This window comes from Fulmarus glacialis, unplaced genomic scaffold (genome assembly GCF_000690835.1).
Source record: "Fulmarus glacialis isolate BGI_N327 unplaced genomic scaffold, ASM69083v1 scaffold34191, whole genome shotgun sequence".
NCBI lineage: Eukaryota > Metazoa > Chordata > Aves > Procellariiformes > Procellariidae > Fulmarus > Fulmarus glacialis.
Window position 1 is genome coordinate 6,599 of NW_009194381.1, and position 16,281 is coordinate 22,879.

Here is a 16,281-nt window from a genome sequence, read left to right on the forward strand (position 1 = left end):
TTAATTTCCAGCCCTTTCGCTGTCTCAAGCAAACCCAGCCAATTTTCCCACAGCACTGTTACAGTCCTGCCCAGTGCCCTGTCACTTCTCTTGCATAATCTCATCAGCTCTCCAGAGACCTGCCTCAGCTTCACGAGATCATCTTCAGCTGAGTCAATGTTGGAGACTAAAATCTTATAGGAAAAATAAACAAGTAAATAAATAAAACCATACAGTCAGAAGTGTTACTGAAGCATTCAGTGACATGATTAGGATCCTCTAATAAAATGGCAATCACTCCACTGAGCTGGTTAAGTACGGTTGTAATGAGAGAATTCTGCTGGCTAAGACTGCGGAAAAAGATGGGGTAAATAAAACAAAGATAACAAAGAGAAGAACAGTGTGCCCAGGCAATTAGCTTGTTCTTATTTCTTTCTGGTTATTTGGAAGGGAAGAGAAATGAGCAGGAGTTACAGATATATGAAATTACAAGCCTGTAATATGATGAGTACTAAAAGAGAAGATAGCAAAGAGGTTCATCATAGCAGAGGTCTGGTGGAGAGGCAGCAAGAGAGTCATGGGTGGGGAAACTGGAAATTCTCCGATTTTCACCTTCTGCGGGAAAACAACAGCAATGTTAGAAATCTGATCAGTCCTGCAGAGAAACAATGAGGGAGCTGAACACAAATGCAACACTATCTTAAGCACAGATAATGTTTGATTTCTACAGCAATAAGGTGTACTCATTTTACATGGCCTATTATAATCTGGTCTTTTTATAGGTATATCAATATATTCTGTGGTTTTATATATACATAAATACAGGATAAAGAATTTAACTTCTTTCTACTACACTATCATATGGTGTGCATAGCTGCTACATCACAGTTTTGCATGAGCTTTTCAAGTTCTTCAGAGCCTCTCTTACCTTGCTTTCTTCTAAGTGCTCCAAAGCTTCTTTGTAAGACATTGGTATTTGAGACAAAGACCGTCTAAGCATCTTTTCCAGTTTGTTAAGATTATCACACACCTTATCTTTGGTTTTTGTGTAGCTTTTGTATTTTTCAAAATACCTATAGGAAACAATTAATAGACCAATTAAAATTTGTTGTGGTTACTCCTCTCTCCAATCACATTGCCCACTAGAATTAAAAAAAAAACCAAACAAACATCTTCTGAACTAACAGTCCTTACTATTTTGCAAGTTATCTCCAATTAGCATTTGTTATACACTTCAGGTCTGATATCTGAGATACTTTAGAGATGCAGGTACAAATGCCCCCGAGGTAAAGAAATATAGGTATGTATATCCATATATCAGCCATGGAGCTGCTCAAAAGAATTGCATGTCTTGATCTGAGTCTCCACCCTCCTCAGACATTCCCAAAAATTAGTTCCCAGTTTGTAACACACATTCTATTTGTCCCTACAATGTGTGGTCTGTACAATTCCAATTTCTTATTTCTATATCTTATAATATCTTTTCTATTACCAAAGCCTTTAAAGTCATCCAATTCTTTAATTATAAAAGCAGATTTTAAGGTTATGCTCAATAGAACCAGAAGCACTGGATCATAAGCAAGCAATTTAAAGATCCTTTACTCTATCTCCCAAACTTTTTCTGTACATGTATCTGAAGGCCCTTCAGATCTCTTCCATACTTATATTTGAAGGAAGGAAACTATAGCCTGCATCTTGTTTGGTCTTTACTTTCTCAAGCCATCAGTATAGCCTATGGAAGAAGACATGCATTAGGGCCCCTCTGAAAACTATTCTAACCTACACCAGCACTGAACTAGAGACTGTGGAAATGTGCTTTTTGATTCTGGCACCATATGACACTTGGTCAAGCCCCATACATACTTGTTGGAATGTATTGAAAATGACTGCATTGTGAATTATTAGCAATATACTTAGTAGTTTTCCTTCCATTACAATCACATCTGGGAACAACAGAAATGCTTACAGTTCTTTCTGCTGGTTCTGTCAGTGCAGAAACAACACTGCATTTATTATCAGTCAAATTTCTCATAATGAACACGATCTAGGAAGATCTCTTAAACCTACCTCTGTTCATCAGCTTCCTTTCTTTGAGCCTTCTCCCTTAATGCCAAACTCTTATTGACTAATTCCGTTAAAGTATTTTCCAGACATATTTTGTCTTCTGGTTTCACTAGGTTTTGCAGCTTGGAGTACAGGTTTTCTATATTAGCCTTTGCAGAGTTGAACTCTTCTTGTTTCCATTGTGGAGTTTGACAGACCTCCTCTGAGCTACCGAGCTCTGCTGCAGCAGACTTGACTCGAGCTTCATTGTCCTCAAGGAACCTGGCAGCCCTCTGAACAGCGTTGTTATAAAGCTCACCAGTCTTACATGCCTCCTCCAGAGCACTCTGAAAGTGTTAAAAAGACAAAGGAACAATCAAGAAAGACTGCTGTGCTCCTCTGGATCATCAGATGGTCTTCTCAGAATTTCACGTCTGGTTGATCTGGTTGTCTCTGAGACCAATGCTCCCAGAATTGGCCTGAGGAGGTGAGGGAGGACACATAGCAAATGCACTCTGCTACCTAGGTAGTAACAGAGCAGTGCTGTAACCTATGGATAGATTGCCCTCAACCATAGGAACGGGGGTTATGAGGGAACTGCCAATACTGGAAAAGTCCAGAGAGAAGGATGGCAGGACACAAGAGCCATAAGATCCCTTATGGACATGGCAGTATACGTCCTGTTCAGATGAGGAAAGCCCACATGTTGATGCTTTATTCTGCTCCAGGGGATATCTCCACTATGACTTGCCAAACTGCTTCTCATTAAACCCTCTTCTCGTATGTATTTATACACAGAATTATGTGTGACTATGCTAGCTCTTGGATTCCCACAGGGCAGAGAAACTTTGGCATTGTGCTTCCCACACAATACCCAAGCAGTGAAGATGAAGCACAGCAAACCAGGAAATCTGGCAGCAGGACCATAAGTCCATCAGGGATGCTGAGTCCCTACCCCTGTTATTAGCTACTACCCTCATATTTCCTCATCTGTATCCATTGATCTCTGGGGCAGTCAGGGCATAGGTCTTCTTGACCAGGACACAGTTCCAGAACCTCTCTGCTTCTGGCTTCCAACATAAATTGGACTAACTCCTTGGTCTTGTGTTAACACTGCCCTTTAGCTTAAGCAGTCCCTTTCCATCCATTAAGTCTACCTCCAGCCTAATTACATTTCCTAGCTAGATTTCCCACTTGCCCTCAGCTTACCAGGTTGAGCAAATTCAGTTCTATTAACTACCCTTAACATTCCTCATCCCTCTAATAGCATCTGTTCCAGTTTTAGTGGACCCTTCCTGACAAAGGCATCAAGAATCAGGTCGATCCTCCAGCAATGCCTTATCAATGCCTTATATACTTGTGTTAAAGCCTTGGATCCCCGTTGCCTTTCCTTTGCTCACCCTCCCTGAGGCCTGATCACATTGGTTTGACCTGTGCTTTACTCTCCTTAATCATTTCCAACTGGTAAGCTTTTTCTTTATAGTAGAAACAAGGAACTTCATGTTTTTTCATCATTGTCACTATTGAAAATGTTACATAAAATCAGTCCCAAGAACAATCCCAGAACAATTGCACCCAGTCTCTCTTCAGCTCAATATTTCAACACAACCTTTTCCGTCCCCCCCTTTACCTTTCTTTTCTTGTGCTAATCCCCACTGCTTGATTATAACCAAACTGAATACAACTAATTTCTTTGTATCATAGTTTCTTATCATGATTCCCATCATATCCACCAATGCAGAGATGATGATGGGTCAACTCAGTTATTAGAATAAAAAGAGGATATAAGTAATGAAAATATAAACACTACAGTCACAGACACCTAACCTAATTACTGGGAAAAGACATACGGCTATACCTTACTTTTATTAAATATACTTACAACACGGGCAGCAATGTCTGTCTTCAGTTGTATTTCACGATCTTGCAGTGTCTCTAATTTTGTTTCTATACCAGCAGCAAGGGATTTTTCTTCTTGGTTTTCCCTCTCTTTTTCCATTATACATTTAATAGCAGAAAACTTCGCTTGCATCATATTCTGAATTGCTTCCCATCGCATCTTTTCATACTGCATTATTTTTATGTCTATCAGAAGTGGCTGCTGGAGCTCTAACTGAATATGCTTTATGATGTGGAATATATGTTCTACTTCATTCTGGCTGTCTTCCTTGTTTACACACTGGAGACCAGAGACCAAGTTTTGAAGAAACTGAATCAATTCCTCAACATCTTTCTCCAGGCTCTTTATCTCTTTCCTCTTAGATTCTTTGAATGGTGTATCAAAGACCTCATTTTTGTTTATTTGATTTGCTACTTCCTGGGTTAAGTACAAAATTTGTTGAACCGTCTGAAACAGAATCTGTGCAGATATAAGATTATCAGCAGGAGAAGAGCTAGAGCTATCATTTAGGATATTAGCTTCTTTTCTTACAGTGGATGTCACAGTTTGGATTTCATTTAGCAATGCTTGAATCTTATCACATTCCCTAACAACATTATCAAAGCGTATTATCTTCCCTTTAATTTTATTTTTAATTTTAAAAAATTTAGTTTGCAATTCATCCAGCTGCAGTGAGTCCCATTTTAGACCTATGCATTCAAAGATTTCTTTGTACTTCATTATTTGTGACAAATTGGACTGAAAAGCTAATGCTTTTTCTTTAAGTGCTTTGCATTTATCCTTCACTTCCTGCTTGGCACCTAACAATTCATCTTCTTCCAGGTTCATTTCACCGTACTGTAGATCATTAAGATCTTGCTGCAATGAAGTTATTCCTTCAGCAAACTCTCTGTAGACAGCTATCTTTTTTTCTACTTCATGAAGTTTACTCTGAATTTGCCTCTGTGTCTTCCTTGCTCTATTCTTCAGACTTCTTAATTGATCAATCAAAAATAGTTGTTCAGACAGGCTCAGTTCCCCAGCTGTGATCTGACTCTCTTTACAGTGGGATGAGACAAGCCCTTCTATTTCCTGTATGTCCTTTAAAATCTCTTTTAAAATGGCTTGTTGATTGATTAATTCTGACCATGTGCTGATTTGGTTCATGTCAGGCCTGGCAAGCATCTCAGCATTTTGAAGCTGACAGTGAACTTTTTCTACTTCTGCAGTAAGTCTTTGCCGCTCCTCCAGCTGGAGCTCTAGGTGCTGTAATCTTTCAGCTGATTTTAAAACAAGAGCCTTGTATGAATTCTGCAATGTTTGTAAAAGGAAGGTCATATCAGAGATCTCCTCTGGCTTCAAGTTGGGAATGATGTGCTGGAGCCCATAATCCAGTGACACAATCACAGGCTCTCTGTTTAGAACTTCTGTACTCATAAGCTGACAACTTCTGATCTGTGATTTAACATCATTGGGGAAAAGTGCTGCTTTCTGATCAAGAGAGGACAGTGAATCTTTGACCCATGAAATATTTTCTTTCAGGCTCTTCATCATTTCATGTTTCAGGAGAGCAGGACCAGTGATCTGAACATCCTCTCGAGGAGTTTGTTGTGCTGATAATGCTTCCAATTTGCTCTGCAAATCACGTATAGAGTTCTCCAAAGCTACCTTCTCTTGATCACTCCAAATTCTTTTCATCTGCAGTTCAATTCTTCTTTTTAATAGAGAAAGACCATGTTTAATGTCCTGTAGCTCTGTGGTCCAAAGTACAGGGTATTTGGCTTTTCCTTCAGATGAGGAATATAACTCTGCTTGTAAATACTGTTGTTGTATCAGTCTCTGAATATCCTGTGCTTTATTCATAAGCACGTTAAATTCATCGATTTCTGCCACAACTTGATCATGTTTCTTTTGCACTGTTTGTTCCATGTGTTGCCACCATTGCTCCAGTTGCCTCATTTGGCTTTCAGTTAACACTTTATCCATGCATGTTAAGTGCTGAGATAAACTTTCTTGCTGAGTTTTCAACTGGTTTAAGACATCTCTTTCTTTTCGTAAGGACTCTATGCATGCCTTAATTTTCTCCAGAAGAACTGTGTTGTTCATAGGACCCCTGCCAAAAATATGAGTAGCATTTAAAAAAAAAAATTATCCTAAAACATGGACTAGATGCATTTTAAAAAGAGAATTTCACTGTTTAGAAAATGATTCACTCACTTTATTCACTTAATCACATGTATCTCTCAATGTTCTCTCACAAATTTCCTAACCACCGTTGCAGTATCATTATTTCTTGCTCATCTGTACAAGCATTAGTTATTTCTAGATATCTCTGCAGGAAAGGTACATTCTAATGTATACTCTCTAAAATTGCAGTATATACTAATATAGAATGTGTCATTTCCTAAAGGAATGTAGCCTCCCTTTAAAGTTATAATAAATACAATTTTAAAAATCAACAATAGTGTTAAGCCATCTCTAAGTGAATTAACACCATTTTACAGTAATTTCTGATTTACAATGAAGATAAAACTTAGTTATAAGAAAAACTTCAAAAATTCCCATTCATTCAAGATTAATTTGGAGGAGTTTATCTACTCATCTTTTATTTCCAGGAATATTTTGAAATTCCCACCTAAAATACATTTAGCAACTAGATTTTTATTCAATTTTTTTCAATCTCTTTGCTGTAAATTAACAATTTTATAAATTATTTTATTGTGATCTATTATTGTGACCAATAGGCTAGTTCCACATTTTGTAGGCTAATTCATAAAAGGTACTAAATATCTTGTGTGCATTGGTTACTTCTGAATTGGTACTGTAGACTTATTTATTGCCACAGAATTCTTCCTATCAAATAAGGTTAATTTTCAGAGTAATGAGGTATTCTACTCAGAAAAATTAGAACTGATGAGTCCTTAAAGAAAAATTAGTATTTCACATCTGCCATATTTTTGCAAAAATATTTTAATATGGCTTTTATACAGGTTTTTAGCATAGCAACCATTTCTTTGTTTTACCTAAAAAATAAAAAGAGTAGATGTTGATGAGGGATAGCAGAAAATCACCAGAAATGCTTCTGTTTAAGGCTGTTTAAACTTACAAACCTATGAGACTTCTCTTGCTACCTAACGTTAACGAGATGGATAAAACACCGTATTCTTGTCTGAGCATTATTGAAGTATGGCATGAAATTCAGTCTAGGACCATATTTGTTCTGCAATCTATTAACAAAAACCCTCAACTATACTTACATTTTTATGTTATCTTTTTCTGTTGACAAATTTTTCATTGAGGACTGCGCAGCAGAAAGGTTTTTCTGGTACTCCTTAATTAAACAGTACTGTTGTTGCTTCACTGCCTTAACAGCATCTAGTTCTTGAAGCAGCCTGTCCCAGCAGGGCACTGTGGTTTGCAGCTCTGCTCTGTTTGATCCTGTTGCATTGGGAAACGCTTCTTGACTATGACACAAAGATTTTGCTTTCCATGTTTCCAGTTCAGTTTGTAAATTCTACAATCAAGCCCACCACAGAGAGAGGATTAAAAGAGGATCTTAAACACTTTCAGCTTTCAACACAAAATACAATTAAATACTGATACATCTACAAGCGTATGCTTGCTCAGTCACATGCCTGTGCACATCATGGAAGCACACACGCAATCACAGGTGTATCTAATACTGCACTCTAGAAGAACAGTACAAAATATGGTATTTACATGGACATATTTGCATGAAGGCAATAGATTACCTGGTAGACAAACTGACTAATCATGCAGTCAAACCTTAGATAAGTCCATATGCAACAATTTTGTTTTGCCCAAGTGAATCATAATTCTGTAAGTGTATCACTACATTAACAATGAGGAATGGCTTTGCAATTTCCATACCTCCAGCTCTTTTAATTGTTCATTTATGAGCACGATATCCAGTTCAGCCACTTCATTTTTAAGCTCATTGACCTTTTGTTCCTCTTCAAAATATTCAGTGTTTACTTGCACTCCAGGAAATAGTTCCTTCTGGACAACCACTTCTGCACCTGTGTCCTACAATGCAAAACAAGATTCTTACTTCTGAAGGTCCTAAACCAACAAGTTTTCTGACTGCAACACTTCGCTTCACATGTTTAAGCCATGCCTAAATCCTGCTGTGGCTTCCCCCACAGCTTCTGTGGGTCAACCAGGACCCAGAGGTTGGAACCTCCATCACTACCCCCCACCTCCGCAGTCACCCTGGCTTGCCAGCACTGCTCAGATAAAATGATGGGCAGAGATTTCATAGCTAGGTTCAAAACTCTGATATCCCCACCTTCTAATAACACCTTCCCTGCACCCACCTCTGCTACTGATAAATTCACAGGCCTATCCTGTCTTCTCCCCCTCCTCCTTACGCATTCAGGGACCTCTCCTCACACCCACATTCCTTCTTCTCAGCACCTGCCTTGATATACTGCTGTGTCCTTCACCAGGACCATCTCTCCAACTGTTCTTCATAGGACAACTCATGCATGAAGCAGCTTGGCTGTGACACAAAGCCACGGCTGCTACTGCTGCAAGTGCTATCCAAAATCGGGGTAAGATGAGAGTGTTAGGGAGCCATGTCTCAGTCGGGGTGGGAAGGAAGGGAATGGGGGCTCCAGAGCCAGTCCCTAGCACTGCCATCAATTCCCACAATGACAGAAGGACAAGTCACTTGGGGTGTGACCAGGTTTAACAACCCATCAGCTGAGCTGAGGTTGTTGCCCAAGTGGATGCTCTTAGCCAGCCCCAGTTCAGATGTGAAACATAATCCTCTAAATCACCTTCAGCTATTGCAGACAACAACATAAATGAAACGTCACGGGCTTATTGGGTCACATGGAGATTCCTTGAAAATCTTTCTGCATTTCACTTCCACCAGTACCTGTCTGTATCTGGTGTAAACTGTGATCTGTTCCACATATAGACGTCATGTGAGTGAATGCATACAAATACACAGATATGACTACAGTGTAAGCTTCTCCATGGTACCAATGTCGTGGTTTAATCTGGCAGGCAGCCAAATACCCCGCAGCCGCTCACTCACTCCCCGCCCCCCCCAGTGGGACGGGGAGAGAATCGGGAGGGTAAGAGTGAGAAAAACTCCTGAGTTGAGATAAAGACAGTTTAATAAAACAGAAAAGGGAGAATAATAATGATAATGATAAAATACACAAAATAAGTGATGCACAATGCAATTGCTCACCACCCGCGCTGACCGATAACCAGGTAGCGATCGGTCCTTCCTGGATCACGCCTACCATTCATATACTGAGCATGACGTCACATGGTATGGAATACCCCATTAGCCAGCTGAGCTGGCTGTCCTGATGATGTTCCCTCCCATCTTGTGTACCTAGCTCAGTCAGTAGGCATGGGAGCTGTCCTTGGACTAGGAGGGTACTTAGCAACAACTGAAAACATCAGTGTGTTATCAACATTCTCCTCATACTAAATCCAAAACACAGCACTAGGAAGAAATTTAACCCTATCCCAGCCGAAACCAGGACAACCAACATTTAAAATGAGCAACCATAAAAAATTCTTGTCTGATAAACTTACTGTATTGCCTCTTTAGATACTATTTTTGGAGGAAGCAGCCAGCTATCCCTGCAGCCATATCACTTGTAAGCTGTCACTGTTGTCTGCCTCTCTATGGGTCATGAGTTATCCAAAGTATACCTGCTTCCAAGTGAGGGAAACATGTAGCACATTGTAGACATTATCAGAAAAGAATAATTCTATTTATTTGAATTCTTTTGGTTATTTTCAGTCAAAAGTGAAGGGGACCACTCATTAAATAGTCAATCAGAGAACTTCTCCATTTCTCTGTGTATACATCCATAACAGTTGTATCAATGCAGACATAAGATTTCATCTTAAGAGACTTTGGTGTGCCATAGAACTGAAGTAAGCAGAAAAACTCAGCTAAGCTATCACAGAGTGAGGAGGAAATCCACTTTACCAGACAAATATAAATGCATCAAAACACACAGAAAAGTAAGTGTCCTGACACTAAGAAAAACCTCAGGATTGCTCTGTACATGTTTTGCTTGTTTGTATGATGTTCTCAATGTACACTGTGGCACTGCCTCCCCAGATACACAGACACATAGATAGTGTCAATCTTCCCACACAACAGTTTTAAAGTTTCCCATAGTTTTTCATTCCATCAGATGGTTGGAGAGAGAGGAAAATATGAGAAGGGAAGAGAACGGACCAGCTACTGTCCTTCAGGTACAAAGCCAGGGCTCCCCTGCTGATACTTCACAGTGCAGGCCTGTGGGAAAATGCCAAACATGACTCTGACTTCAGGCTAGGTATAGCCTACAGCCTAGATCCTTTCTCATCCAACACCTTCCTCAGGAAATCAGCAGAACCTACTTTCCCTTCCCTTTGCAAGCTCCAAATTGATTGAATACAAACATTTACAGATCACATTTAGAAGTAAAAATCAGTCAATTTAGAAGAGAGAAGAGAAGAGAAGAGAAGAGAAGAGAAGAGAAGAGAAGAGAAGAGAAGAGAAGAGAAGAGAAGAGAAGAGAAGAGAAGAGAAGAGAATGTCAAGTTGGAAGGGACCTACAACAATCACCTAGTCCAGCTGCCTGACCACTTCAGGGCGGACTAAAAGCTAAACCATGTTATTAAGGGCGTTGTCGAAATGCCTCTTAAACACTGACAGGCTTGGGGCATCGACCATCTTTTGAGGAAGCCTGTTCCAGTGTTTGATCACCCTCTCAGTAAAGAAATGCTTCCTAATGTCCAGTCTAAACCTCCCTTGGCGCAACTTTGAGCTATTTCCACACGTCCTATCTCTGGATACCAGGAAGAAGAGATCAGCACCTCCCTCTCCACTTTCCCTTCTCAGGAAGCTGTAGAGAGCAATGAGGTTGTCCCTCAGCCTCCTTTTCTCCAAACTAGAGATGTACAAAGTCCTTAGCCGCTCCTCATAAGACATTCCTTCCAGCCCTTTCACCAGCTTTGTTGCCCTCCTCTGGATGCATGCAAGGACCTTCACATCCTTCTTAAATTGTGGGGGCCAGAACTGCACATAGTATTCAAGGTGAGGCCGCATCAACACTAAATACAATGGGATAATCACCTCTTTTGACTGACTGTGTTTAATTGTATGAGTGCCATTAATTGACTGTGCCAATTGTATGAGATTCAACAAGGCTCAGTGCCGGGTCCTGCACATGGGTCACAACAACCCCATGCAGCACTACAGGCTTGGGGAAGAGTGGCTGGAAAGCTGGAAAGCTGCCCAGAGGGGGTGCTGGTTGACAGCCGGCTGAACATGAGCCGGCAGTGTGCCCAGGTGGCCAAGAAGGCCAATGGCATCCTGGCCTGCATCAGAAATGATGGAGTGATGAAGTGATCGTGCCCCTGTACTTGGCACTGGTGAGGCCGCACCTCAAATACTGTGTTCAGTTTTGGGCTCCTCACTACAAGAAGGACATTGAGGTGCTGGAGCGTGTCCAGAGAAGGGCAACAAAGCTGGTGAAGGGTCTAGAGAACAAGTCTTATGAGGAGCGGCTGAGGGAACTGGAGTTGTTTAGCCTGGAGAAAAGGAGGCTGAGGGGAGACCTTCTCGCTCTCTACAACTACCTGAAAGGAGGTTGTAGTGAGGTGGGGGTCAGTCTGTTCTCCCAAGTAACAAGAGATAGGACAAGGGGAAACGGCCTGAAGTTGCACCAGGGGAGTTTTAGACTGGATATTAGGAAAAATTTCTTCACCGAAAGGGTTGTCAAGCATTGGAACAGGCTGCCCAGGGAAGTGCTTGAGTCACCATCTCTGACGTATTTAAAAGACGTGTAGGTGTGGTACTTCGGGACATGGTTTATTGGTGGAATTGGCAGTGCTAGGTTAACGGTTGGACTTGATGATCAAAAAAGGTCTTTTCTAGCCTAAATGATTCTATGATTCTATGATGATTGCATTGTTCTTTAAATGTTTTTCAGTAGTACCCAGTATGATCTTCTCCACGTATTTAAAAGACGTGTAGGTGTGGTACTTCGGGACATGGTTTATTGGTGGAATTGGCAGTGCTAGGTTAACGGTTGGACTTGATGATCAAAAAAGGTCTTTTCTAGCCTAAATGATTCTATGATTCTATGATGATTGCATTGTTCTTTAAATGTTTTTCAGTAGTACCCAGTATGATCTTCTCCATAATTTTTCCAGGAACTGAGGTTAGACTAACAGGTCTGTAGTTTCCTGGATCTTCCCTTGTGCCCTCCTAAATTGGAATAACATTGGCTAGCTTCCAGTCAGCAGGGACCTCCCCAGACTCCCAAGACCTTTGGGAGATTTTGTTGGGGTTTCCAGTTAGAGCAGACGTACAAGTCCCAGGTAAGACCTGCCGATGGACAGGCCAGCTGTGGACCTGCCTATAGATTTAACTGTGAAGATTAGATCTGGCCCTACCTTCAATTTAAGAATGTGGTGACCAAGGATCAGAAATCATGGGGCACTTGTGATATAACACCCTTACTCTTAAAGAAGAATAGACTTAGTCATGTCATTTAGTAATGTACCTTGTTATTCATTCAGCTTGAATTCATTCTCCTTTCTCTATTTTATTTCATTTACTTTCTTTTACTGGATCACCCTTGGATTTCTGTTTTCTGATCTGCCTTCCTTATGATGGCAAAGACTATCACAGCTAACTATAATAACATGGAAAGAAGTTGTATTGATAACAATTTAAAGAGAAACTCTAAATATCATAAAATAAAGACTGACTATGATGGCTCTGAAAACCAAAATTGCTCTTTTGAACAGATCCGTTGAAAAATATGATGTGGCTAGCACTTCAAAACTACAATGGACATAAAGCAGAACTATACACAACAGTCTTGATTTTGATGCGACAGTAATTGCCTCTTCTTTTATAACAGAACTTCAGCTGAAGCCCATGTGGAAACTGACTCTGACAAATGCAGCTTGGAATAACAGAATGTGGGTTACCTCATGTGCAGAAACTGGGGGATTAGACTCCAGACCATCTTTCTCAGCTGCTGCAGATTTCAGGACTTGACTCTTCTGGTACACTCTTTGTTGAACCTGCTCCACATCTTCTCTATATAACCGATTCTTGACATCACTAGGTTTCTCCTTTTGGTGTAAGAAAAATAAAAGAAACAAGTAACCAAAAAGCCCTAACCAAACCTGCTGAGTAGTAATTACAGTGCTTGAGATGACAAAGTTACGAAGCCCATAATTATAGGTAGATGAGGAAAACCACAGTTACATCTCATAATTTATTGTGGGCAAGGTTATGGCAAAGGAAGCCATTTAGAAGAAGCAGTGCTGTAATTTTGTTATAAATCTTTAGAAAAATTGCAGATTGCAAGTGTTACTCCTCTGACCTACGTTGTTCATGTTTCGTTATTCTAAGCATGGACATTGAACCATGTATGCATGGATGCAGTCCTGAATGCATTTGTTAAAAGGTTTAGCTTTTTCCTGACATTCCAATCTTGTACTTGTACTGTAGACAGAGAGTCTGTGGTTAGACACCCAAGTGATTACCAGCCAGGACACTCCCGTGGGCAGCCCAGGGATTTGCTGCATGTACATGCTGAAATATTTGCTGACTGAATTTGTTTATCATCTGGGGACAGATAAAATAAAACAGCCACCTACACAAAATAAAGAATGGCAAATCCTTACAGCATGACCATGGTGGAGAGCACAGCATCGGGGATCTATCCGTGCTGCACGGATATCTGAGCTAGTGGCTGCAAGTCAGATAGGATACGTACTGAAAGTAGCTCACCAGCAACCCAGAACGAACAAATTTACCCCAATTCTCAGCAAGCTCATGAGTACACACTGTGTTCCACCTTATCACAACTACCCTGCTTTCAGCATCTCACACAGTTTGCTAAAACTCAAGGTCTGAGAAGAGTCTGGCTCTGTCTTCTCTGTAATACCCCTTCAGGGAGGGGATGACAGCAATGAGACCCCCGTTAACCTTTTCATCTCCAGCAAGAACTTAGCCTCTTCCCACTCATTACGGCTCCAGCTCCTAAACACTGCTCTAGTTTGTCGAAATTCTCCTTGTACCAGGGTGCACCAAACAGGACAGAGCATTTCAAATGCAGTCTCATACATGCAAAGCAAGTATGTAAATAAGAAATCCAAATAAATGAAAGAGACTCAAGCAAAATAACAGTATTCAAGCAAAATAGTTAAGTCCAGGTGACTTGGAATGCAATATCCTCAGCAAACCACTTTGTGGCAGCCCATGGTAATGAAAAAAAAAAACAACCCTCCATACTGATTTTAAATGTACAGGAAAGGATTCAGAGAGTTAACGCATACTAAGTACACAGCACATCAGGCAAAAATACCTCAGTGTAACTTGAGGTTTTTATTATTTATTCATTAGTAGTATCGTCCCCACTGCAACTAAGCTGTATACATACACCCTCAAATTCAATCACTCTTGTGTAATCTCATGTCCAATTACCTCTGCTGGATGGGTTTTCTTTCTTGTTTCATCACCTTCAATACCAACACCATCCTGATGCCTTTCCAGTTTCCACTGATATTTTGATGGTTGCCTCTCTCAGCTACTGTTATCACTCAATGGTGAGGTCAATGAGGGAGTTCTCCAAATCGTTCCCTCAGGATCCCTGCACACGTGAAGTCACTTACAGTGCGAATGTCCTGAAGCCCATCCCCTAAAGATCAGTGGTTCCAGGTGGTTCCAGGTTAGCAACCTCTCATTACCCACCTTGTGAGTGCAGGTGGCAAAACCCATTGAAATCACAGGTATGTTGCAGGTTTTGCATCATAGAGAAAGTGGGTCCAAGCCCTGGGGGCTTGCAGAGATCATAAGATTGATCTCTTGCACACTTCACATGTGCAGGGCTGAGGGGATGATTTGGAGAACACAATTTATCATTCCTTTCATCAGGTAAGGAAAATATGCCTCTGTAAGACTACAGATTTTAAGGAATTACATATGCATTTCTAGTGAACACACACACACATATATATATACTGACATGTATTAGAACATATTTGTCAGGCACCTGAACAGTCTGCCCCAATCTGTCCTTGCTTTGACGGATACCCTGTAATGGGCTGTCTGACAATACACTGCTTTCCTCCAAAAGTGGATCATTTTGCTTGTCTTGCTCTGACATATTTCCATTTACATCTTGACCCTAAGAGAAATCATATAAAAGAAAACCTGCTTGTGTAAACGTTGTATTTTAACATTAATCTCTGAATGGCAAAAATTATTACCTATGGAAACAAATAGGACAAATATTGTGCTGCAGTTCTAAACAAGTCTTACTGGTTTAAAAGAAGCTCTCAAAGTTCTTTGGCAGAGGCGTATCTGCAATTTTTTCATCTATACACCTTCTCCCTTTGTGTCCTGACCAAGGATACCTGCTCTAATTACATGCAAGAGAAAGCTGTAAGGAAGTTGTGTTTAAATGGAAAACTGCACTTTTGAATAGATATTACTGGCTTGTTACAGACTTGTTATAACAAGTTAAGGGAGTTCTTCTCCACATTTTTGATTTATACACATATATCTACAGAAGGCTTGATTTCAGTGAAACTAAGGATGCAATATAGGATGCAATATACAAAAAGCATTTGAGAGACAGATGCCTCTTTAACCAGTCTTTCACTGTCATTATTGTCAACGAATATACTCACATCACGCATTTCCAAAGGCTCCTTTAACTCTACTGCTGTGGGGCTCTCTTCTGCAGCGACAGGAGTATCAGAAGTGATCTGTATCTCTCTCTTCAGCATTGTATCTGCCTTATCTTCCATTTGTATTTCATTACCAAACTCATCTTTTAACTCAAGGGCTTCACTGAAAATATTTTCCTCCTTTTGCTTGACATTTTCAAGTCTTTCTTCCAGACTCCTGTGTTCACTCTGAAGTGTTTCAATCTCATCCTCACTAAACTTCTGTCCTGGTGAAGAGGTGTTTTGTTTAACAGTTTCTGCTAAAACCAAAATCTTCTTTAACGTTTCTTCGCATCGACTAAGAGGTGCTTGTTGTTCCTTTAAACACAAAGAAAACATTTTATTGACAAGTATCTTCACTCAATATACTTAATGCTAAGATCTAAAGTCAATCGCTAAAATCATAAATATTTGTTGTGAACAACAAATTGTGCTCAAAAGTACATGCAGACCTATTTGCTGCAGAAAGTCAAATACTAAACCAGTAGTCAGCCATTTTTATGAACAGAGAACACCTGAAGCTATAAGCATTACAACAATGATAAAATAATCAGATAGTATGCCGTGAGGTACATGGTAATCTTTCCAAGTTCTAAACAGATAATCCCCTCCCTCTCCTATTCCTTTTTACTTGTTAG

The 16,281-nt window shown here is 40.2% G+C and overlaps 1 protein-coding gene across 1 annotated transcript in view; it reads right to left on the reverse strand.

Moving 5' to 3' along the window:
* The window catches only part of LOC104084033 (nesprin-2-like), a gene marked incomplete at both ends in the record, with an annotated part of 58,450 nt that overhangs the window by 4,524 nt on the left and 37,645 nt on the right, over positions 1-16,281 (reverse strand). Inside the window, 10 exon segments of the mRNA XM_009587739.1 lie at positions 1-173; positions 908-1,052; positions 2,047-2,369; positions 3,905-6,014; positions 7,159-7,415; positions 7,793-7,948; positions 12,890-13,036; positions 14,397-14,471; positions 14,938-15,099; positions 15,605-15,961. The exon segment at positions 1-173 is cut by the window's left edge and continues 13 nt beyond it. Coding sequence (XP_009586034.1) covers positions 1-173; positions 908-1,052; positions 2,047-2,369; positions 3,905-6,014; positions 7,159-7,415; positions 7,793-7,948; positions 12,890-13,036; positions 14,397-14,471; positions 14,938-15,099; positions 15,605-15,961 — 3,905 coding nt within the window.